At 48.4% G+C, this 26,047-nt stretch overlaps 1 protein-coding gene across 1 annotated transcript in view; it reads left to right on the plus strand.

Moving 5' to 3' along the window:
* Positions 1 to 24,939: 24,939 nt before the first annotated feature.
* The window catches only part of ARK2C (arkadia (RNF111) C-terminal like ring finger ubiquitin ligase 2C), a 104,668-nt gene continuing 103,560 nt past the window's right edge, over positions 24,940 to 26,047 (plus strand). Inside the window, exon 1 of the mRNA XM_023647740.2 lies at positions 24,940 to 25,496. Within this exon, the coding sequence (XP_023503508.1) occupies positions 25,436 to 25,496 (61 nt within the window). The 5' untranslated portion in view covers positions 24,940 to 25,435. The remainder of the gene's footprint in view (positions 25,497 to 26,047) is intronic.

Here is a 26,047-nt window from a genome sequence, read left to right on the forward strand (position 1 = left end):
CTCAACAATATGGAAATACATAAGTACACACGGTTCGTAGCAGCATGATTTGTGATTGCAAAACATAGGGAACTCTCCAAATGTCAAAGCACAAGAGATTGGATGAATAAGCCAGGGAATGCCCAAACAGTGGAATACTACGCAGCTGTGAAATGAATGAGAAAGATCTAATGAGCTGATCTGGAGTGATTTTCAGGATACACTGTTAAGCAAAAAAAGCAAAAATGCAAAAAGGAACAAGTAGTATACTATCTTTTATGTAAGAAAGAAGAGAAAATAAGAAACCATGCATATATCTGCTTATATTTTTTTTCAAAAGAAGCATAGGAAGGATAAACCTAATGAAATTGGTTATCTTCAAGGCGTAGGTGGGAGAGGGAGGCAGAGGGGAGTTTATGAGAGCGATATTTCTCTGAATGTATCTTTTTATGTGGTTTTGACTTTTGGAATTATGTTAATACTCTCTATGTTAAAACATGACAATAAAATCAACTAGGATGGGAGACCCCTAAAACTGCATTCAAATGGAAATAAATGAATTCAACTGTATTTCAAATGAATAAAATAACCACATCGAAAGAAAAAAAAAGGTAATTCAAGTAATTTTTGAACACAGTACTTTGTCCCTCAATCTGAAGACAAAAAGAACCAGAAATAAGTCTTGATTTCTTAGTAAGTTTGCTTTTCATAGTGATGTAAAGAAAATTATTGGGGTGATTGACAAAATTGGAATGTAGATTTTAGATTTTAAGACAGGGGCCGGCTCCGTGGCCCAGTGGTTAAGTTCATGCGCTCCGCTGCGGCGGCCCAGGGTTCGGATCCTGGACGCGGACATGGCACTGCTCGTCAGGCCACATTGAGGCAGCGTCCCACATCCCACAACTAGAAGGACATGCAACTAAGATATACAACTGTGTCCGGGGCGGGGTTTGGGGAGATAAAGCAGGAAAAAAAAAAAGATTGGTAACAGTTGTTAGCCCAGGTGCCAATCTTTAAAAAAACAAAAAAAAGATTTTAAGACAGAATTGCATCAATGTTACAAATGTAAGTAATGTTTCCAATGTATCAAATCCCCCTAATTTAATGGCAGTAGAATATTTAAATAACAGCCAGAGATGGGAATAGGCTTAGACATGGACCCGGAGGTTGCACAGGAAGCTGAGACTGCTGGCAGCTGGGAGGGGGCAGGCAAGGCTTCACCAATGAGGTGGGCTTGAGAGTTGACACAGCAGACGCTGAAAATTGCCTGGCCAATATCCACCCCACCCTTCTTCCCCGGTAACACAGCCCTGAGCAGCGTGCCTGTTGAAAAGACTACATTTCCCAACCTCCCTTGCAATTCAATGTGGCCAGTAGCCTAGCTTCTATCAATGAGATGCAACAGAGGTGGCATGTGGGATTTCTGGGAAGGCTCCTTAGAAAGAAGTGACTCAGGGCAGAGGTGTCCTTACTGCTCTTCCTGCCTTCCTTCTTTCTGCTTCCTGGTAGAGGTCTCGGTCCCTGAGGCAACCTTGGGTATGAACTGTGCACACTAAGGATGGCAGAGCAAAAAGGGTGGAAGACACCTGGTTCCTGACAACTTGATGGAGTTACCATACGAGCCCTGTATCACTCACCTCTAGACGTGCTTTACCCAGATAGAGTGTTCCCTTGGGTGTTTGAGCTAGTCTTATGGCATATCACTTATGTGCAACTGAAGCCAGTCTTGATACTGATGAAGAGGATTTGGAAGGTAAAGAGGAGGAGAAAGAGCATGAACAGAGGGGTGGAGACCAATGGCTGGAGGAAAGCCTGGAGAAGGCCCAGTGTGTTGAGTAGAGGCCAATTTGTCTGTAGGGGAGTAGTGGGAGGTGAAGCTGGAAGGTTGGTGGGAGCCAGAATATAGAAGCCTTAAAGGAACCGGAAGGCCGCTAGCCTCCTGATGACCTTTAGTAAGTTGCTTTCTCTCTCCTGGCCTGCTTCCTCATCTCTGAAACCTGGGGATTTGCTTGAATCAGAAGCCTTTAACCTGAAGTTCATGGACGGACTTCACGGAGTCCAAGAACCTCCTGCCGAATCGCATGGTTTGCATCCATGTGAATTTTTCCAGAGAGGGCCCCACAATTTCGATCAGACTCTCTAAGAGGTCTGTGGTTCCCAAAAGAGGTAAAAACCACTGCCCCATTCAGATGCTTCCAGCATGAAGGCTCTCTCACCGACGTCATCATGTGGGCTGAAAAGAACCTTTGGTGCTGTGAGGGCAGGGGAGTGAACACAGTAAAATCAAGGTTTTGGGTACCTGGAAAAAAATTTTAATCTGATAACAAATACTTGTAGAAAATGTTTTAAAAAGCTGAAAAGCAAAAAAAAGAAAATTAAAACTTCCCCATAATTATTCTACCCTATAAGCATAATGGTAGCTTTTTATTTTTAGACATACATACACACACACACACACACACACATATGTATATTTAAATAAAATTTGGATCACATGAACCACTGCTTTGTAACCTGCCATTTTCACTCAGCAGTGGACAGTGAACACTTCTCCACGACATGAAGTGTTTTTCTATGACGTTCGTTTTCATGGCTGCAGAATATCACACACAGGAATTTGGGGGTGCTTTTTCGCTACAGAGGCAAATTGTTTTAAGGGAAGGGGCAGTGCAGACACCGGGTTAGTAACAATCCAATACCATGCAAAGTCCCAGGAGGCTTTGACCGGGGGCGGTAAGGCCATTTAATGGATGAGAAAACTGAGACCGCAAATGGTGATGTGCATTCTAAGCTATTTTCTAGTCATTGGCACAGGAGTTTGGACCCAAGTGTTCCGAGCCTTCTTCACCATCCCCTGTATGAGGAGGAGTCTCTGGGAGGGGCTTCCCTGGGAGTCTCCATCTCTGATCCTCAGGCTGTGGCTTGGACCACCTCCCATCCTGGGGATGGTGGGACCCACACCCCTCTGGCCTCCTACTCCAGCCTTGGGCTCTCAGCCACTGGGGCTGCAAGTGGAGTGAGGATCCTTGTGGGCAGAGTCGGAGCTGGTTTGGTTCAGGCCGCCAGGGTTGGGGTGTGTAGGGGGCAGGGGAGAAGGACCTCTCCCTCCTGGGAACTTGGGCTAGGGATTTGCTGCAAGCCCCAGCAGAAAATCCCACTAGGAGTCTCAGGCCCAGGTCAGCCTCCCCTCCTCCGCCTCGGGGCCTCCTCGCTCTAAGGGGCCAGAGGGGGCCTCCAGACACTGCAGCTGCTCTGCAATGCTCTGGCAACAGGTGGCCAACTGGGGCATGCTCAGGCAGGTGGGAGGGGCGGGTATGGGATGGGGAGGGCCCAGAGCTCCGGAGGAGGGGTGCGTGATGAGGAACTCATCCTAGCCTCCTGTCTTCAGTCTTCGTGCTTCCTCCCCTCTCTGCCTTCCCTTGAATGGGAGGGAGCTGGGATGGCTTTGCAGAGGAGTGCAAAAGACTGAGGGCCTCCTGGTGTCCAACAAGGTAGTATGGTCCAAAGGTTCAACTTCCAGCTCTGCAGCCAATGTGGGATTGTAGCCCAGCTCCTCCATGTCCTGGTTCTGTGATGTTGGGCAGGTGACTCAACCTCAGTGCCTCAATGTCCCTATCTGTAATATACAGCCTAATAATACAAGTCAGTCATAGGGTGAAAGAGGGTTAACTGAGTCAACAGTGTCAGGTTCTGAGAACAATGCTGGCACATAGTAAGTGCCGGGTGAATATGAGAGCTGATTGCTGCTGGCCCATTATCCACGTACAGTACGGGCCTCAGCTGCCTGCTCTAATGGTGGAATTGCTGGCATGCACCAATAGGGAACATTTGGGGACAGGGAGTTCTCAGGGCCTCTCTCAAGCTTGTGCATTTGTAGGTAGATCCAGTCCTCATCAGAAATGCTTCTGTTCCCATTGTGTCTCCAGCTAAAGGAAGGGTTTCCTGGAGCATTCTTCCCCCCCCCCCCAACCCCCCGCTGGTATCCTGTGACCCCAGGACACAAGGATTGGTTTAGGGCAGGGGGACTGGTCTGATCTTTCGCCTCAATGAGCCTGAGCTCTGTGTGTGTCTTAATACATGCATACTGGCTGAGAATCGTGCATCTGCTGAGAGCACGCTTGGAGTGCATGCGTGCATGCGTGCGTATGTGTGTTTGTGCGTGTGTGTCAAAGACAACTTGAAGTCCATCAAAACTTTGTGCTTCTGCTTCCTTGTTCCATAGTTGTCATCAGAAACACCTGTCTGGGCCCAGCCCCGTGGCTGAGTGGTTAAGTTCGCCACTCTGCTTCGGTGCCCTAGGGTTTCGCCAGTTCAAATCCTGGGCGCAGACATGGCACCGCACATCAAGCCATGCTGAGGCGGCATCCCACATACCACAACTAGATGGACCCACAACTAAAAAATACACAACTATGTACTGGGGGGCTTTGGGAGAAAAAGGAAAAGTAAAAAATCTTTTAAAAAAAAAGAAAGAAACACCTGTGTAGCTATGGGTGACATTTCCATGCCTCTCTTCTGTCTTCATCTGGGTGGAGCCATGTGATGAGTTCTTGCCAATGGCACTAAGTAGAAGTGGTGGCTCACCTCCAAGACAAGAAGTGTTGACCGTTAAGAAGCAGGTATGCCTTCTCCCTGCTCTCCTACCCACCCTTGAGGCGGGGTTGGCAGGTTGGCAGGAGCCAGAACCCTAAATTAGCAGATGGGAAGTGCTGCCTGCCTGCCAGCCAGGAGCACCCACTGTTGTGGACTGAATGTTTGTGTGTCCCCCCAAATTTATATGTTGAACTCATAATGTTCAGTGTGTTGGTATTTGGAGATGGGGCCTTTGGGAGGTAGTTAGGTCATGAGGGTGGAGCCCTCATGAATGGGATTAGTGCCCTTATAAGAAGAGACACGAAAGAGATGATCTCTGCTTGCCATGTGGGCACACAGTGAGAAGACGCGCGTCATGAGCAGGAAGAAGGTCCTTACCAGACACCGTATCTGCCAGCATGAGATCGTGGGACCTCCCAGCCTCCAGAACGCTGAGAAATAAATGTTGGTTGTTTAAGCTGCCCAGTCTATGGTATTTTGTCATGGCAGCCTGAGCTGACTAAGACACCCACTATTTGGTAAGTGGAGATATATTCTGAAATGTTTGAGGTATTTATTACAGCAGCTAGTGTTACTCTAACTGATGTGGGGGAAGATGGGGCTGAGGGAAGGCGCCACAGGGAAGTTAAAGCTCAAGAAATTTTGAAGGACGAGTAGAAATTGCAGGTGTGGCACTGGGATGGGAGAAAGAGGAGGACAAATTTCAATTCAATAGAGGAAAGAATTGTTGAACAGTGACACTTAGCCCTATAAAATCTCTTTTTTGAAGCAGTGAGCGCCTTTGTCTTGGGAGCATACAAGCAGAGACTGTCAGGAACATTACCCTGGGTAGCATGTGGATCTACATGCGCTTTGGTGCCCCCATCAGCTCCAAGGCCCCTTAAGCTTCCAGGAGGAAGGGATGGGGTGCTCCACAAGGTTGCCCCAAGTATCCTACAGGTTTCTTCAGGGCTCTCTGAGCCTGGAGCAAGAGCCCACTATTAACTACCCACAGTGACCATGTTCACTAGGTATACTGAGAAGCCACCTACAGTTCCCAACATTGTGACCAGGCTGTGTTCCAGAAATCTCTATGTGAGCCAGTTATGTGGAACTCAGAATGCATTTTCCCATAGAAACCAAGTTATAAATGGTGGTTGGTTTTTCAGGCCAGTCCACAAATTTCTATTTAACTCATAATGTTCCTGAAGTTTATCATTAACAGTGCGATGTTAACTATACTTGGTCACCATTTATAATGTGGTTTATGTGGGAAAATGGATTTCAGCTTCCAATTTGGAGTGCAGGCATGCATCTCACTTCTAAGTGGCATCAGGGAGCGGGGGGCTCCTGGTGGAGGCTGGGGGATGGGGCAAGTATTTTGAGTACCAAGAACTCCTAACTTCTCCCCCACAGTGGACAGAGGGCTCCACACCCCAGAGGTTCTGAATTGAGGAACAATGGGCCAAGTCCCCACGGTGAGATAAGGCCGGGGCAGGAATTCAGACACAAATGCCTCTCCCCACCTCGTGGGAGCAGATCAGTCACGGTGCCTGCACACACTCAATGGCCCTGCTCAGGGAAGTAACTGAACCTTGACTGGTCCAGGCAGGTCCCTGATTGCAAGCAGCCCACGTGCAGGCCACTTGGTGGCCATCTGGCTGGAAGAGCTCTGCCCGTCAGGGCCAGTGGAGGTGTGCAGAGCCCATCCAGTTGGCTGCCTCCAGAATTTGGTCTGTGGAATAGAGAGGGACCAGGTCAGCTGGTAGCCAGGAAGGACTGGAAAGAGGCACGTGTTCATCAGTCAGGGTTCCAGGCTGCAAGCAACAGTCACTGACTCTAGCTGATTAAACAGGGAAGAAGTTTCCGAAAAGCACACTAGGTTACACACTGTAGCAGGCTCTGTCAGTGCCCTGCCTGGACCCCCTTGTGTTCACTGCCACATGCCCAAGTCCGCTTGCTGTGACAATGTACAGATCTCTGGCCACAGGGAGCACACTTGGCCTGTGTGCTGGGCAAACCAGAAGTGCTGGAGAGTTCATGCCCCAGGAAGCAGCTCTGGACAAAGACGGATGGGGAGTTGGTGAATAAACTCCGCAGCTCCCCCCTCCCTCGACTGAGATAACTCTGAGGCACGTTCCACACTGTCTCCCAGAGCTCCCCAGCAGGATCGACTCCAGGTACCTTGAGTGGTAAACAGCTTGATATAACAGTTACCTATTGCCAGGTAACAAGCCACCCTAAAATTGTGTTGTGTCAAACAATAATGATTAATCTTTTCTCTCGGTTCTGTGGGTTGGCTGGTAGCTCTTCTGCTGGTTTCACCTAAGCTGCCCCGTGCAGGGGCATTCCACTGGAGTCTGGTCAGGATAGAAGGTCCAAGACAGCCTCACTCATGTGTCTGGCAGTCGGCTGGGTACCTCAGTCCCTCTCCACGTGACCTCTCATCCTCCCATAGGCTAGACCAGCTTTCTTACGAGGCAGTCTCAGAGCAGCATTCCAAGAGGACACAAGCAGAAACTGCAGAGCTTCTTTAGGCCACAGCTCCAGAACCCACTCAATGTCACTTCTACCATGTTCTAATGGTCAAAACAAGTCCCAAGGCTGGCCAGATCCACTGGGTGGAGGGATACACTCCACCCCTGGATGGGAAGAGTGGTGATGTCATGTGACCAAGGAGCATGGATACTGGAATAGGAGGAAAAGGGACCATAAATAAGCAACCCACCACACTTGATAAGACATACTCGATTAGCTTCCTTCCCTCTTCTGTCTCTCCTCCTCTCTTCCATCATTGTCTTTCTGGGATCCCTCTCAAATATAGACTTACACCTGAATATTTGAGTCAGTATCTACTCTGGGGTAACCTAAACCAAGATCCACATGGAATCATTTGGAGAGCTGGGAAGGCTTGAGACTTAACTCCCAGGAAGGAAGGCCCATGCCACACCATAGAGAAAGCCAATGCCACTGTCCCCAAGCTGGATGCCTCTGCCCCATGGTACTTTCTTCTTCAGGTGCTCATGTCTGGTCAAAGCCTGTGGGTGAGACTAACTGGTAGAATCTGGGTCACCTATCTGAGCCTTTATTGCCAAGGAGGCTGCATGCAAGGTCTGGTTTCAGTAGCGAGGAGGATGGAGATTCCCCCAAACCTAGCAAGGATGTTCGACAATGTCCACTTCCCAGAGAGAAGCAGCGGTGCCAAGAGAGAAGAACATGCAGGGAGGAGGAACAGGTCCAGAGAACTGCCTCTGGTGGCTTTCCCAGGCTTTCTGTCCCGTTCCACTTTCAGTCCTCACATTTCCTGACCATCGTGCCCACCTTTCTTAAGGTGGTCTAGGTGAGTCTTGGTTTCTTTCTACCAAAGGAGACCAATGAACAAAGCCCAAGTCCCCGTGGACACAGGCACCCATGCCTTGGGGCTAGTTGTCCAGTGTAGGTCTGGAATGGGGACCACAAGACCTCCTACAGAGAGGAGGAGTTTCCTGGGTCCCAACTATCCCTCACAGAGAGCCTGCCTGCTCTCGTGCAGCTGTCTCTGCCTTGGCGTCTAACAGACAGCTTCCGTGCACACAACACCAGCGTCCACTGGGTTCTTACGAGTATGCTTTACTTCTGGTGGCTATCTGGCTTGTTGGTTCGTTTGTCGGTTCATTCGTCCACTCCACAAGTGCTTATTGTGTGTGTTGGAAATAGTCACCCTCCTGGAGGAAACCATAGACCTAAAGCTATTAAGAACAAATCTGTTAGTCTTTGTACAGTGTTTACAAGTCAGTCAGTCAAATCAGACATTGGAACAATTTCCAAGTCATAGCCTTCCAATATTGCTATACTTTTATTTAATTAATTTTAAAAATCAGGATGATACATACACACATTTTGACAAGTCAAGTAGTACTAAAAGACTGATGACATAAGGAAGGCTGAGTTCCCCGCTCTGCCCTTCCCCACTTTCCCAGTTCTCCTCCTTAAAGGCAACCACCAGACTCTATTACCTGTTTCTTCTGGAATTTACCCATTCCTGTATGTCTAGAAATATACCTACGCTGCTCTGTCTTTTGATTACTTAATTATAGGCATTATCAATTGATTCCTTATTATGATAGATGAGGTTTAACACTCTCACACTAACTATCCTCTCTCCTTCCCCGCTCTCATCTTTCCAATACGTTTATTTTACAATTTTTGCTTAAGTCAACATTCAGAGTCTACATTATTATGCCCATGTAAAAATTATTTACAGCTAAACTTTGTAGTGCACGGTATTGTTTTCTTTCTTTTTTTATTTTGCTTTTGTTTTTCCTGAAGTTAATAATTGCTTTGTTGTTTTCATTTGCTTAACTTTCTTTATACCCTCTGCATATTCTTCCCACAGGACACTTTTCCATAAGGTCAATCATTGGAGGTAATCTATCATTTCCAATTTTTGTTCCTGGAGTTGTTCCTTCTGGAGACCTTCATTTCCTCCAATCTGGACTTACTGTTTTCTAGGCCCGTCATTCAGTTGTTAACCTGGGACTTCCTTTTGCTATCATCCTTAAAATTCCCTTTTCCTTTCTCTTGACTCGGGAGTCTGTGTGTCCTGGATCATGGCTTTCTCTTCCTTGGTTTACTCCCTTGCTTTGGTAAAGCATATCGTCAGGCGAGCAACGTGGTATAGCACCAGAGAGCCAGATAATGACTGCTCCAGTCTGGACTGGCTGCCCTCTGGGGTCTCCCTCCATCTTCCTCCAGTAAATTCCTTTAGTTTATCTTTTAGTTGGATCTTCTGTTTTCTGCATCTCTATTTCTTGGTTTTAGTGGTGAACAACTTCTAGTAGCTTCTTAAGAAAAGATTTGGCTTGGTGATTTTTGGACACTTTGCATGCCTGGAAAATACCACTCTCCCACCTGATTAATAATTATTCTGGATATAGAATCTGGTGTGGAAATCATGTTCCTTTAGAAAGTTGAGGGCCTTGCTTCATCATCTTCTCTGCCAGTATGGATGCTGAGAAGTTCAGAGCCATTAGGATCACTGACCCCTCATGTGTGACCTTTTCTCCCTGGACATTTACAGGATTTTCTTCTGTCCTCAGTGGTCTGAAAATTCCTAGTGATGTGCATTGGAATGGGGCTGTTTTCCACCACTATACCGGAAGCTCAGTGAGCTCGTCAGTCTTCACGGTGCAGAATTATTAAAAAGACCCTGGGAGCCTACTCTGGCTTGCCTAGACATAAGCCACATGGGCCTCAGGGTCCACATCTGCTGGTAGGAGGAACTACACCTAAGCTTAGCTTCTTACAGGACCAACAGCTTCCTTTCTCTCGTCCTTCCCCAGTGAGGGACTGGGGGTACACCTGCAAATGCCCACAGACTCCAAGGTCACCAGATGCTGGGCAGCTGGCCTTATCCTACAGCTGCAAACATCAAGTGCCCTGAATCCAGTCTGCCTGGTGCTCAGTAGCCTATTATTACCCCCTTGAAAAGGCTGCTTTCCGACAGCTGCCTGTGAAAGAGAGACTCGCAGTGAGGGTGGGGTCCCTCCACTGGAACCAGACCCACACTGTGTCCCAGCAGCACCCTGGCCCCAACACGCCTCTCTGTGGAATGATGGGAGAGTCAGGGGTTCCCACTCCTTGTCTTCATGTCTCTTCTTACAGATCCGGCCTTCTGCAGTAAAGACTATTCCTTACCACTTACTGGGAGATGTGAAGTCCTCCTTGAACCCTGGTACACGTCATAGGTGAAGGCCCAGGACCCATCCTTACAGCAGCTCTGTAACTCATGTTCTCCCAGTGGAGAAACAGTCTTAAATTATTTTGAGAATGATTTCATCATCTCCACTTTCCCTGTGTTCCCTCTCTCTCTCTGTTCTGTTATTCTGATGCTGGAGCTCCTGGGTTTTCCAAGTCTTTGTCTTTTTGTTCTACTTTCTGGGAGATTTCCTCAGGTTGATCTTCCAACCCTTCTATTGAGATTCATATGTCTGTTCTCATGTTTTTTGATTTTCAAGAACTCTTTTTGTGTTCTCTTAAAAATAATGTTCTGTTCTTGCTATGCCACATCTTCTCTTATTTCCCTGGGGATATTAATGATCTTTAAAAAAATTTTTTTTTCTTCCTGCATAGTCTCTGCTGCCTCCAGGTCGTTTGGTCTCTATATTCCTTATTAGAGGTTTTACTAGGAAGTCTGGTAACCTTCGAGCGTCTGCTTATAATTAAGTGTAGTGGTGAGTGGGGAGGAACCAAAATGCTGATCGGAAACTCTGAGTAGTGAGTGGGGTGTCTTGACTTTGAGCTTCACTGTAGGGTGATCTTGGTGGGTCCTTTGTTGGGGAACCTCCGGGTCCCTGTCTTTATTTAGATTTTTCCTTTCAGATGGCCAAATGCCCGGAGAGTTCTCTTCTGATCTGTCTGGAGGGAAAAGTCCTGGAGCCAGTGTTGTGGAGGCTGAGTTGGAAGGAGAAATCACAGGTGGTGTTGGGGGCACTAGGTAATTCCTTGCCCTAAGACTCTCTGCTTTATCTTCTGCGGAGAACAAACTTCCAGACCCCCTGCCCTCAGGGAGAAGGGGGCAGATGCCCAGCGCCATGGAGTGCTTCTCAAATTCCCTAATTTTCAGCAGCCTCCTTACTCGCAATCCCAAGGGTACCATAGAGGTCAGCTCTTGAGCCCTTTGAGAGTTCTGCAGTGAAATCACATCCTTTCTCAGTTTTTCTCCCACTGGCTTAGGCTCTGGCTCCCTTGGGCCTGCCCATTTCCAGTTACCACTTGTCCATTTGCCTTTCAGACCCTCAAATTTGTTGCTGCAATCTCCTCTCCTGTCTTCCCTGTCTTTATAGGTTTATGTCTTTTAAAAATCTTTTTCTTGGCTTCAGTGAATTTTGGAAGGGAACAAACTTAGGCGTGTTGTTCCATCTGCCATTGCTGCCTGCCCTCTCACTGTGCTCTAATTGTGCTACCAAGTGATCAGAGCCTTTTAGAGACCTCAGTCCTGCTGACTTCATCTCTCTGTCACCTGGCAGTTAGGCCAGGCCCCCACGGGCTGCTTCTCAAATTGCTGCAGCTGGGAGGCGGAGACAGGTTCCCTAGGAACAGAGCCCCAGCCTCTCCAGGCCTCTCAGAGCCCGGAAGACCTGAAGCCTCTACATAGGGAGCCAGGAGGGTAGGAGGTACGGGCCAGTGGGGACTCCTTTGGTGACAGGGCATGGAGTCCAGCCAGGCACGGCCAAGGGCAACCCAACCCAGCAGCCTGGGTGGGCAGTGCAGTTGCCTTCACATCCACGTGGCTGGGCACTGTGGATGGCAAGCAGCAAGGACCACACACTGGAAAGACGCTGACATTGTTCCTCCTGGTCTTCATTCAAATGCTTGCCTTCTGAAGCCTGATCATTTTGGGGCCCAGGCTCCTTTTCAGAACCAGACTGACTCTTGTTAATCAGGTTAACTCCTTCCTGGTGATGATATCCTCCCATATGTTGGCAGCTGTTGCTCAGGAGTCTGCAGCCTATGTCTCTCCCTGAGGGACAGTGTAATTCATGGGTACCCACTCTACAGCCATGGCCTCTCTTCCTGCGTAACAATATTGATTGGTGCAACTGGTGTCAGGCCCAACCCAGGGTGAGTCATAAGTGGTCAAAGCCAGTCATAGCAATCCCATTCCCATGTGTCATGACTGGTCCAGGGATGGATATGCCAACCAGTTCTGGTCAAGGAGACATGTGTCTGGGCTGAGGAGTGGTTACTGTGTGGTGGAACTTCTGGGAAAGATTTTTCCTTTCTGATAAAAGAGAAAGCTGCACAGAGAAGAAGACTTTCTCTCTTTCCTTTCCTTCCTGTTTTGGACTGTATCATGTGAAGATATGATGCCTGAGCTAGGCAGCCATCTTGTGACCACGAGGCAATAAACCAGAAAAACAAAGTCCATACACTGTGGTTAGTGGAATCAAAAAGTACAAAGAGTATGGGGCTTGATTACATTGTTGAGCCCGTGAACCCATCCTGATACCACATTTACTCTTACTGTGGGCCTTGTCAAGTCAACAGTAAGTGAACTTGTGGTTTAAGCCTCCATTAACAAGGTTTCCTGTTCATTATAGTTAAAAGCAGCCTGACTAATCACACTCACAGACCATGTTTCTGGTCTCAGATTCTTCTGGTAGCTGGGAAAAAACTGTCTCAGTCAGTTTGGGCTGCTATAACACAGTACCATAGACTGGGTGGCTTATAAACAAGAGAAATTTATTTCTCACTGTTCTGGAGCCTGGAAGTCTGAGGTCAGGGTGCCAACACGGTCAAGTTCTGGTGAGGACCTTATTCAGGGTTGCAGACTGCCAACTTCTCATTTTATCCTCCCATGGCAGAGAGTGGAGAAGAAACAAGCTCTCTCATGACTTTTCCAAGGGCATGAATCCCATTCATGGGGGATCCACCCTCATGACCACATCTGATCCTAATCACCTCCCAAAGGCTCACCTCCTCAAACCGTCACAAGAGGGGATAAGGTTTCAACAAATACGAATTTTGGGAGACACAAGCATTCAGTCCATAGCAAAAGCTATGCCTTCCTGGGGTTGAAGATGAACTAGTAATTCATTCTTTCGATATTTATTGAGTGCCTACTCTGTGCCCATCCTGATTTAGGTACTGGATTTGAAGTCCAAAACCAAACCAAGAAGATGCAGGAGGCATCAACCTAAAAGAGACTAAGCAGGATCACCCCTGGTGCTGCTCCATCAGGACACAGACAGGGCGTTGTGGTGGCCGGCACACTGCTAAGCATTTTACATGCAGTCTGCACACCAGCTGCTTGTGGTGTGTAATGGTATTACCTCCATCATACAGATGAAGAAACTGAGGCTCAGAAAGCTTCAGAAACTTTTCCATGGTCATGCAGCTAGTAAGCATCGGATCCCTGAGCCCACACTTCATCACTTCACAGGTAGACAGGTAATGAACATCCCAGTGCCAGCCAAGAATAACAGGATATGATTTGGCAGAGAGAACAGGGAGAGAGCTGTGTTTGTCAGTCAGTCAACCAGGCAGCTTGTCAGCAAGTGAGCAGCTGATCACCCACCAGTCAAACAAACGTGGATTCATTTCATCACTGGCTCACCTCACGCCAGGAGCACATGAGGCTCTGGGGTCATGAGACCAGAGAAGACCTTGTCCCTGCCCTCAGGGCACTTAGAGCCTAGACATCAGCAAACAGATGACCAGAGGCCAATGCGACAAGGGCAGCATGTGTCATATGCACAGGTGACTCTGAGCGCAGAGGAGGACCTGGTTGATTTTGATTTGGGACACTGGGAGAGAGCTGGGGACTGAAGCTTCACAGCGGAGGGGATATTCTGTGGATCTAAAAGGAAGGCTCGGGAAAACAGTTTGGTGGTTCCTCAAAAAGTTAAACATAGAATTACCATATTCTAGATAGATACCCCAAAGAACTGAAAAGAGGGACTCAAAGAGATACTTGTACACCAGTGTTCATTGCAGTATTATTCACAATCATCAAAAAGGTGGAAACAACCCAAATGTCCATCCACAGATGATTAGATAAGCCAAATGTGGCCTATCCGTACAGTGGAATGATATTCTGCCCTAAAAAGGAGTGACGTTCTGACACATGCTACAACATGGATGAACCCTGACAACACTAAGCTAAGTGAAATGAGCACAAAGATCAAATATTGTGCGATTCCACTTGTACAAGGTATCTAGAATAGGCAAGTGCATAGACACAGAAAGTAGAGTAGAGGGGCTAGGGGCTGTGAGGAGGGGAGAACGAGGTGCTTAATGGGTACAAAGTTTCTCTTTGGGGTGATGAAAAAGTTCTGGAAAGGCAGTGATGGTTGCACAACGTTGTGAATGTACCTAATGTGAATGTACACTAAAAATGGTCAAAATGGTAAATTTTATGTTATGTATATTTTACTACAATAAAATGAACAAAACAAAACAAAAAAGCGAGGCTCAGATTTTGCCCAGGTTGAAAATATTTGCACCTTCCATCGGCAACGTAGAGAAAGAAAAATGATGCAGAAAATGTCTGGGCCTTGAGGAAGCAGGGCAGATGAAGGTAGTTAAGAACACGTGCAAAATAATAACCCAGGGCCAGTTTAGCTTCATGCTGGGGGTGAAGGGAGGGCCAGCCCAGGAAGAGCAGGGGTCAGAGGCGTTAATCTGGGAGGGCTTCCTGGCAGAGGGATGAACCAGGAATGGCAAATTCAGACACCTTCAGGGGCAGGCAGGAAACGAAATGAGACATGTGAGCCTGAATAGGAAGGAAGACCATAGGGAGTGGGGCTATGTGGTGGAGTGAGGAGCTTTGGAACAAAAATCAAACACAACCAGGGCTCTGCTGGCTAAACAGCCACACACGCAGACTCCCCACCTCTGCTGCCTTGTGTGTCCTGGGGCTGCCAGATTGTGGTCTGCCAGGAAATGGCTGCAGGTCCCCTGTGCTCCTGTAACCACAGGCCCTCCAGGACTGGTTCAACTGACCCCATCTCTTGTCAACAGAGTGGTTAAGAATTGTCTTTTGGGCCTGCCTGGTGGTGTAGTGGTTACAGGCTGCACGCTCCACTTCAGCAGCTGGGATTTATGGGTTTGGATCCCAGGTGTGGACCTACACCACTCATCAAGCCATGCTGTGGTGGTGACCCACGTATGAAATAGAGGAAAGACTGGCACAGATGTTGGCTCAGGGATAATCTTCCTCAAGCAAAAAGAGGAGGACTGGCAACAGATGTTAGTTCAGGGCCAATCTCCCTCACCAAAAAAAAAAAGAAGAAGAAGAAATTGTGACCTGAAACAACCTCAGAACTAAAGATTCTCCTCCCCATGGAACCCAAGGACAGAGACATGATCAGAACTTGAAAGCTGGATTCTTATCAGAAACGTGGAGTCCGTCACCCAGGAAGATTCAGTGTTAAAATTCCTTCCCCATCTCATCAAAAATGTTTAGGACCCCATTGGAAATATTTAGAACCCTGTCATAAACGTTTAAAACCCTGTCATAAAGGTTTAAAACCTTGCCATAAATGTTTGAAGCCCACCAACCAAAACCTGTGCCACCAGCGTTTCTGTGTGCCAGCCTGTTCTCCATAACCTCTTAAATTTTGCCCCAAATTCTGAGTCGGGGAGACAGAGGGCAAATGCCCCTTGTCTCCCTGCAGGTCAATCTCGCAGAATAAAGTTGATTTCTGCCCCCACAGGCTGATGTCATAATTAATTGTCTTGTTTGTGTGCATTGGGCAGACAACCTTAATTTTGTGCAGTAACATTTTCACCTCAGGTGGTTTCCGGGTGTCTTGTGGTCGCCTGGCCCCCTGGGCTGTGCAGGGACCTGGGACCCACTCTCACAGGCTTGTCTGGAAGCACCTAGGATGAATACACTGCAGACCCTTGGTTAGACATGTCAGATGCTCCCTTCAGCCATTACTGCTGTAACCTCATTTAAGGACAAGTCATCTGGCTCAGATGTCCCAAAGGGTTTAAGAACCCAAGGGTCAGAGAGTGTTGGAGCAGGCAGGGACTCTGGACAGAATCTGGGTAAACCCCTCAATGTACAGACGAGTACATGGGGCCCAGAAGGACAGACATAGGAAGGTAGCAGCCCCTTGTCGCTGGAAGTATTCTTGCAAAGGGATGAGTGACCACTCGTGGGTGATGCTACAACGAAGATTCCCGTCCGGACCCGGAGTCGGGAGATGGACTGGATTCTGTAAACTGTCCCTTCTACTTCTGAGAGTCCCTGAGCCAAGGCCCCCCGCAAAGCCATTCTCCCTGTGGATGGTAGCTCATTTCCTTCTCCATTTAATTTGAACACTCCCCATCTGGCTTTGCTTTGGAGCCGTTATTATTGGTAATCAACCATCAATTCAGCCCTAATGATGCAACCTGAATACACTGTGGGGTGAAGCCTGGACCACATCTGCCTGCAGGGGGACGTGCCCAGGAGGTCCGGCTGGCCTCTGACCTCTTCCCACCTCCCTCCCAGGCCAGCCATTTAGTGGGTAGGGGCTGGGCCTCTGCCCTAAGCCTTCCCCTCCCCCTTCCCCATTCTGAGGACTAACCTCTGAAGGCCTTGAATCCACCCCCCTGCCTGGCCAAACCTGAGACTCCATCCACCGAGACTACCCAGAGAAGTGGAGACAGGAGACCCAGGAGAGTGGAAAGGAGACAAAAGGCTCTGGAGGTCAATTCAGCTGACCCGTTAAATACGCTAAGGAGGGCTGAGCATGCGCTTCCTGAGCTGTGGGAAGACTCAGCTTCTAGAGGGTTGACAGGTCAGAGGGGGGCTCTTGCATAAATTTACTTGAACATTTACTGCTTTTTCCAAAGCCTCGTTTTTAACCAGCGAACAGAATGGCTCACTGGTTAAACCGTTGAACCTAAAGGAGTAAGGGATGGTGGCGTTTGAAGGCACAGTGCCTGATTTGGGGAGAAATGTTGAGGGGATGGGGTGGGAATCCCAGGCCCCTCAAGTTCCACTGTGAAGTGAGGCCAATGCCTCCAACGAGGTGTGGGGTCAGCCTGGCTTCTGGGAGCTGGGACAGAGAGTGACACAATGCCAACACTGAGCAGTGTCCCGTGGTGGAGTGACCAGGGCCAGGCAGCTCACCTGGGTGTGAATCTTGTGCCCTCGACTTGGATCAAGTGACCTAACCTCTCAGAGCATTAGTTTCCTCACCCATGAAATGAGGACAAGCAGAGCCACCATGCCCATTGTAGGGAGGGACGAGGAGCACCAGGTGAGAAGGTGGGAGGACACCAGTAGGAGGCTCTGCAAATGTGAGGCCTCGGGCCCCAAACTCCTCCTCGCCTCCACACCTTGTCTCTTCCCTCAGCATCTTCTCAGGCCCCGTCTCCAGAAGATGAGTCACCTCGAACCAACACAGAGTTCACTGCAGGCCAATCAGATGTTGGCTGCAAAGTCAGAAAGTAGGTTGAGGATCAAAATGCTGGCCTGAGAATCTGATTTTTTTAAAAAAGAAATTCCTCAGTTCCTGTTGGATTAGAAATGTCTTTTGTTCTCCCTCAGCAGGCTGAGAGCAGCAGAGCCAGCAGAAGTGGAAGTGTTTTGAAAGTCACTCTCTTGCTCAAGATCGCACAGTGGCCCCCCACTGCCAACCGACAGGCACTGAGCAGCCACTGCTGCCGGTGGTGTGCTGGGTGCTGGGCATACGGTGGAGAGCAAAGCAGACACGGTGCGGGCTGCCTGCGGGGCCCACAGTCTAGATCTCACGGCTGGTTTTCCCAGATGGCCCCTCACCATCTGCATGAGATTCACCTGGGAGGAGGCAGGGCTTGCTAAAGTTCCTGGGCCCTGCCCTGGGGTCTCCTGAGTCAGAATTTCAGGGGCTGGGACCTGGGGATCTACCTTTTAAGCAAGTTGTCCATATGATTCTTCTGCACTGAAGTGTGAGAACCAGCCCCCAAGGATGGTGAACCTAGGGACTGCCCTCTGCCCCCTGCATGGATTTCCACGCCTCACCCGCCCCCACCAACCACGGAGGATACTGCCGAGGGAGAATGAGGGAACTAAGGAACTGAGATAAAGTCATACTGCCCCCACTGGCTGCAAGGACAGGCCATGCCATTCATCCTGTCACACCCAATTTGTTCGATCCGCCCTTAACATTCGTTGACTACATTCAGGCACCTTCCCCCCTGCTTTTCCCTTCCTGATTGCCTCTTGATGTGCATGAAAGTTGTGCCTCTACTTAGGAACTGACAACTTGCACATTTCCATAAACCTGAACTAAGCTTAGCATCACAGCCAAAACGGGTCACCTCTGTCTGCAGGAATCAGTGGTCACATGGTGATTTTACGCGTGGCTGCATGTGGAGAAAGTGAGAGAAAGTTGCAAAATAACATGGATTCAATGAGAAAGGAATGCAATTCTCTTCTGTTTTAAAGAAGTCATGGAGGGGCTGTCCAGGGCTTATAGAATGGCTTTATGAAATCATTTATAGTCCAGGCTCTTTCAAACCTGCTTCTCTACCTTGTGCATGAGATTCACCATGTTCTTTCCATTTTATGGTCCTATATTGTTGCTCCAGCTCCAGCCTTTACATCCGTCTTCTAGTCAATACAAATTATGAAGAGGAGAAGAAAGGCATTATCTCCTAGCCTTAAAGAATACTTGCTGGGAGTCATGCATGAAATTCTGCTTTATCCCATTGGTCAGAATTTAGTCACACAGCCACACCTGGCAGCAAAGGAATATGGGAAATGTAGTCTTTATTCCCCATGGCTATATGTCCACTTAAAAGTCAGAGGTTGTATTATCAAGGAAGAAGGAGAGAACAGATAATGGGGGCTGCTAGCATTCTGTGGACCCACTGCCGTCTTCCTCCATTGTTGGCATGTTTGCTGTGGTCCTTATGTTTGATTCATGAATATCTATGGCTGCCTTGTGTCTAAAAAAGAGTGAAATCAGAGGAAATATGGAAAAGTTAGCAAGAGTTGAATCAGATAATTACAAAGGAAATGAGAGCAAAGTGTAACTTTTCAGAGATGAGTATATATAACACTTTGGATTTAGGTTTGGGTACGGCCTTTGGACTCTCACATCCTCATAAGGGGAGGAGTGCCTGCAGAACCTCCTTTTCCCTGGTTAAAAATGTCAGATATGTCTTCTGGTTCTCCTTCACACTCCTGCACTCGGGGTCAATATGCCATCCCTAAGTCTGACTTTCCACCTCATCCCATGATTTATCCCTCTGATTTCCCAGCCTCTAGATTCTACCCCCAACCCTGTTCATTTTGTGCATAGATAGAGTACTCTTCCTGACCAGTTTACTTCTCTGCTCAGAAACCTCCAAGGCTTCTCTCTGTCTACCAAATACATTCTAATTTCTTCACCAGGCACACACACACACACACACACACACACACACACACTCCATTCCCATCAAATAAAACTGCTTGCTGTTTCCTTAACTCACTCCATGCCTTAGCTTCTCTGGGTCTCTGCGTAAGCTGCTATCCCCACTGACATCCCTTAACAGGCTTTGCAAGTTTGCACTCACCACTGCTGGAGAGGCACATGTCCTGGCTAGCTGAAAGAGGATGAGAAACACGTGGAGCAGAGCCACCTAGCAACCCAGAGACCTGGGTAAGAAGCAGAACTGCTGCGGCTGCCTCAGAGCAGAGACAGAGCTGGCTATGCAGCTGATCCCCAGCTAGCCTGCAGATCTGTGAGAATAAATGCCAACTGTTGTGTGCCACTGTGAGTTTATAACTATTTATTATGAGATTTTTTTTTTAAAGATTGGCACCTGAGCTGACATCTGTTGCCAATCTTTTTTTTTTTGTCCTTTTCTCCAAAACCCTCCAGTACCTAGTTGTATATTGTAGTTGTAGGTCCTTCTGGTTGTGCTATGTGGGACACTGCCTCAGCATAGCCTGATGAGCGGTGCTCTGTCCGCGCCCAGGATCTGAACCAGCGAAACCCTGGGCTGCTGAAGCAGAGCATGCGAACTTAACCACTGGGCCATGGGGCCAGCCCCAATTATGTGATATTTTTATAATGATAGCTAACCCATCCATTTGACTGGATATGCTCTTTCTGTACCTGAACCCCCATGGTATTTTCAGTACCTCTTTTAGGGTACGAATCACTTCCATTTTCAATTAGGATTAGGTTTTGCTGTGAACACAGAAACCCAAAGAAACAGTGCTTTAAATGAGATAGGAGTTTATTTCTCCCTCATACGAAGGTTGTGAAGTAGATAAACTGCCCAGAGCAGCCGTGGGTGGTGAGCTGGAGGGGTCTGTGATCCTCAGCAGGTCATGCAGCGGAGCAGAGACCATCCGAGGGTGTGAGTGGGAGCTGACATTCAGCCTGAGCCCCTGGCCTAGGGCTGTGAGGAATATGAGGAAGAGGCTCCGTTTTCTAACTTGCCCAACCAGAGGAAACATTTTTTGTATGCCTGCAGAGTGCAAGGACATGTGCCAGCTGTCTCTCTGTGTTTTATTTTTTGAAAAATTTCAAATATAAACTATATTAATCATGGTTCTCCAGAGAAACAGAACCAATGTGATGTATATGCAGATAGATATATAGAAGGAGATTTATTAAGAGGAATTGGTTCACATGATTATGAAGACTGAGAAGTCTCTCTATTGGCTGTCTGCAAGCTGAAGAGCCAGCAAAGTTGGAGGTGGAGTTCCAGTCTAAACCTGAAAGGCTGAGAACCAGGGAGCCAAGTGTAAGTCCCAGTCTGAGTCCAAAGGCCTGAGAACCAGGAGCATCAGTGTCTGAGGCCAGGAGAAGATGGATGTCCCACCTCAAGCAAGGTGAGCAAATTTGCCCTTCCTCCACCTTTTTGTTCTCTTCAGGCCCTCAACAGATTGGATGATGCCCACCTACACTAGAAAGTGCAATCTTCTTTACTCAGTCTACTGATTAAATGCTAATCTCTTCCAGAAACACCCCCACAGACACACCTGGAAGTGTTATACCAGCTCTCTGGGCATCCCTTAGCCCACTCATGTTGACACATGAAATTAACCACCACATAAACAAAAGTAGAGAGAATAATATAATGAATCCTCATGTATCCATCATTCAATTTCAACAATCATCAATTCAACATCAGCCTAGTTTCGCCTATACTCCTCCCTCCTGGGAGAGGTAAGAACCTTCCAGACATCATTTAACACCATCTGTAAAATATCTGTAAATATAAGGATGCTTTGTGTAAACATAACCACCATACCATTATCCCATCTAAAAAAACCCAATTCCTTAATATAATCAATATCCAGTCTCTGTTTGCATTTCCTCAATTATTTTTATAGCTCATTTGTTCTAATCACGTTTAACAGAGGTCTAAATGTTGCACTTGATATATTCCCTACATCTCTATAGGTTCCTCCTCATCTCCTTTTTTCCCCTTATAATTTATTTTTTGAAGAAAACAGTTGGTTTGTCCTGTAGATTTCTCTACCCTATAGGGTCATGTTTCTCCAGTTTGGATCAGGAATTATCAATTGACTTTCACTCTTCCTTTTCGTTTTTTTGAGGAAGATTAGCCTTGAGCTAACATCTGCTGCCAATCCTCCTGTTTTTGCTGAGGAAGACTGGCCCTGAGCTAACATCCGTGCCCATCTTCTGCTATGTTATATGTGGGACGCCTGCCACAGCATGGCTTGACAAGAGGTGCATAGGTCCGCACCCGGGATCAGAACCAGTGAACCCCGGGCTGCCAAAGTGAAATGTGTGAACTTAACTGCTGCACCGCTAGTCAGGCCCCCTAACCCTTCATTTTGTATATTTCTTCCAGAGTCTTACATTCTAAGCCTGCAAACATGCTCTAGGTATTGGAGATTTTGGCGGGGAGCGGGAAGACCATATAAAGAAATAACTCCAATGAATGGCCTATTTCTACGAACCTTTCTATTCTCAGAAATCTGCTTTATTGTACTTCTGTGAACTTTAACTAGTGGCAGGAAGAATGGAAAACAGTCTTCCCAGAATGCTGGAAAAAAGTGGGAAGAAGAAGCAATACTAGATTGTGTGCTGGGAAATAATGGATTCTAGTTCTAACTCAGCCAGGAATGGCTGTGACCTTGCTCCTAACCCCATTTCTGGGCCTCGGTCTCCTTATCTGTAAAACAAGGAGATGGGCAAGACAATAATCAAGTTTCAGTCTTGGAGACACTTCTGTATTTATGCTTCTAGAATTCTCTATATTATATACAGACTTCATAGCAATCTTCTCATTTGATCCTCACAATAAACCTTTAAGGCAGGTCTGGCAGGGGTTATTAATACACCCATTAGACAGATGGGTGCATTGAGGCTGGGGAATGGTAGGTTTTTCCCAAAATTTCATTCAAAATGAAACTTCTCCTCCTAATCCACAATAATTCCATTTTAGCAGGAGGCGTGTGCCTGTGTGTGAATGTTGGTATACTGGTGAATATGTCTGCTCCGTTTCTCCGATGTGTGAATACGAAGAGTGCACTTAGTAGCGGGCTCGTGATTTCTCTAGGTTCACAGCGCTGCTCTGTTCCTTGGTGATTGCTTTTGTCTGACGCATGTTTCATGTTATGGCATAATTTACACTAAATGCATGAACTAGGCACTCATGAATAGTAACCAGAGGGCAAGAGTTAGTGGGCAAGGAGAGATGGACAACAAAAGGGGAAAGAACGAAGAGCTGAATGGCCAGGCGCTGTTCTATGTACTCTACCAGCATTAACTTACTTGGTCCTCGCATTAATCCGAGAAAGGTTGCTGTAATCATGCTCATTTTACAAATATGGAAACCAAGCCCTAGAAAAGTTAAATAACCTGTCCAAGCTGTTAAGCAGCAGAGCCAGACTGTGAAGCCAGGCAATCCGATTTCAGAATTTGTACCCTAACCACTCTGCTGCCAGGTCAGATTGGGTAGTCATAAGCTTTCATGAGCTGCTCTGGTATAAAGTAAGATAGAAAAAAAAAAGAATGCCCACGCAAAGCCAGCAAGGTTGCAGAGAAATTGGCACATCATATATTGCTGGTAGCATTGACAATGAGTTTAATCTTTTTTTTTTTTTTTTTGTGGGGTAAGATTCACCCTGAGCTAACATCCGTTGTCAGTCTTCCTCCCTAAAGCCCCAGTGCATGGTTGTATACCCTAGTTGTAAGTCATTCTAGCTCTTCTACGTGAGTCACCGTCACAGCATGGCAACTGATGGTCGGGTGGTGTGGTTCGTGACCGAGCAGCGAACCCAGGCTGCTAAAGCAGTGAGTGCCGAACTTCAACCACCAGGCCATCAGAACTGGCTCGAGTTTAATCTTTTTATAAAGCAATGTGTGGCAAGAGCCATAAAGTTGCCTGTTGACTTAAGAATGCTAATCCTAGAAGTTTATTCTAAGTTTATAGTTCAACAAAAGCAACAAGCTACAGGCAAGAAGAAATTCATTGTATGATCGGCAACAACGGAAAACTGGGAGCAAATTAAGTGCCCATGAATAGAGTATGATTAAGTAATTTCACAGTACATTTGCCTGTTGGAATACTACAAAAACATTTAAAATGAAAATTCCGAAGATAATTATACAGAAGGACCAGAAAATGTTTCTGAGGAAATGTTAAGTTTAAAAAGCAGGATAAAAAATATGTAGATTATGACAACAGAACCGATATGCATGCATACTGCCAAAGCCTGAAATAGAACACGAAAAAATTCTAGCGGTTAGGAGTTTGTTAAGGTCATTTCATATTTTAAGATTTTTATTAGTGGTGGCATATTTGACAGATAAAAAAGAAAATTGCTGGTGGCAGGAGTGGGTTGGAATGTCACCTAGAATGAGGCTGGGGACTCTTGAGAGGCTGCACTGGTGAGGGTCTCGGGAGGCTCTGTGTCACCTCCCTATGCCCTGACACAACACAATGTGTCTTCAACAAATGCTCCCCTTTTTCTTTATCTCTAAAATGGGGGCAGGTAGACTGGATTAGATTTCTCCCACCTCCACACACTGTGATTTTACCACGTAGTTTTTACCAGACATTAAATAAAGGAGCCACAGGGTTTCGAAGACAACTTCCACCAGAGGAAATGGCCTCCATCTTTCCACCTGTGGATGTGCCCCCCCCACCACTCGTATTCCGGCCTCTGTGTGGACTGTGAGCCTGGTCTATGGGTGGTGGTGGCAGTTTTCATAGCAGGTGGGCTGAGTGCATGAATGTGGTCTTAGCAGCCCATCTGACAGCAGGGCTGTGGGGTGAAGGTTCTTTGCTCCTATCTTGCTTTACCTAGCCACTGGCCACACGTGACACCGTGGCTGTGTGGCCACGTGTGAATCTGAGGAGGCTGTAGCCCTGATGTCATATGCATGCCTGCCTGCTATGGAAGTGGGCGTGTCTGTGCACATGGCTGGTTGTGCTTGTGTCAAGAGTGGGGAGGTTGGTGGCCATGTGGCTCTGGGTTTTCTGGGTGAGCATGTCTCTGTGCACATACCTCAGTGTATGAGTGGCTTTCAATCTAGCAAATAATTATTGTGAGCTTTGTGCTCTGCAAGAGCAACAAAGCAGTGCCACAGGCAGGGAGCCTGGGAGTGTACATATCTGCATTGTGTGTCCTCTCTGTGTGTCTTCGGGAGTGCGTTCTTGGCACGTGTCCTGCGTTAACAAGGCCTTCGGCATGTGCATATTTGTGTGACGGTCCTGTGTGCGGCTGCTTGCTCGCTTTCCAGCTTCACTTGTGCCCGCAGTCAGGCTCTGCACGTGCACCAGCCTCCATGCGCACGTCCCCGAGTGACCTGTGCGCGGCGTGCAAAGACCTCCGGGTCGTGTGCACTTGGTGCGCTGGTGCCTGTCTTTCTGCATGCACCTCCACATGTCTGGGTGCACGTCCCTCTCGGTGCGTGCAAGTTCCGTGTGCACGCCGCCCGCGTCTGTGTGCAGGGCGCTGCACACGCGCGCGCTCCGGCCTGCGGGCGGCCAGAGACCCGCGCTGGGCTTAACTCACCCGGCGGGGCTGACCCCCCTGTCCCCCTGCGCCCAGCCGCGGGCCACCGCGATTGGCCGCGCGCTCCTTCTCAGCCGTCACCCCTCCCTCTCCCCGCCACCCGCGCGCCCGCGGTCCCCGCTGTCCCCCGCGGTTCCGGCGAGGCCGCGCCGCGCTGCGCTCCGCTCCCATTGGCTGCGCGCGCCTTTGTGTGGCGGCAGCTGCGGCCCCAGCGCCTTTGAATGTCGAGAGGGGCCGGGAAGGGAGCCTTTCCATGGGCCATCTGTCTCCCCGCCAGCCGCCGCCCCACCGCCGCCCGCGCCCCGCGCTCCGCCTCCCGCCCCGGCGGCTCCCGCAGCCCCGCCGCCGCCCGCGCCCGCGCCCCGGAGCCGCGCCACAAAGGGCCCGCGCGCAGCCGCCGCCGCCGCCGCCGCCGCGCGAGGAGCCAGGATGGTCCTGGTCCACGTCGGCTATCTCGTGCTTCCAGTATTTGGCTCTGTGCGAAACAGAGGTATCGCTTTTTCCTTTCGGGGTCCGCTTCGGAGCGTGGATCGCCGCAGGCACCGGGGGGGGGCGGGCGCCGTGGGTGGCGGGGGGCGCAGGGCACACCCGCGAGGACGAAGGGCGAGCGGTGGCTTCTCCCCTCTCGATTTTGGGGGGACCCCCGAGTGTGGGGGTGGCCGCCCTCGTGGGAGCTTTTGTAGTGAAGTTAGGGTTTGGCGAATTTGGGTCCCTCCCTCCTCAGCCCCATTTTTTCTTCTTTGCGGCGGACGCAGTTCCCCGAAATCACAGCCCCTTCCCCTAATACCTAGCCCTGTATGATCGAAAGACGGAGATACATGACTGTGTGCGTGTGTGCGTGCGTGCGTGTGTGTGTGAAAGCATACTTGGTTTTCTGTGATTTGCTTTTTTTGAGGTATATGTGTGTTTTGTGTTATTCACGTTTGTATTTCATTTTTTGGCCATGGATACCGATGGCTGGTTCGCTGGGATCTGGGATCTGCCCTTCCCATGCCCCAGCCCCCACCCTCTCTTGGGCACTTGCACGATTTCCCGTCCTAT

This window comes from Equus caballus, chromosome 8, assembly GCF_041296265.1.
Source record: "Equus caballus isolate H_3958 breed thoroughbred chromosome 8, TB-T2T, whole genome shotgun sequence".
NCBI lineage: Eukaryota > Metazoa > Chordata > Mammalia > Perissodactyla > Equidae > Equus > Equus caballus.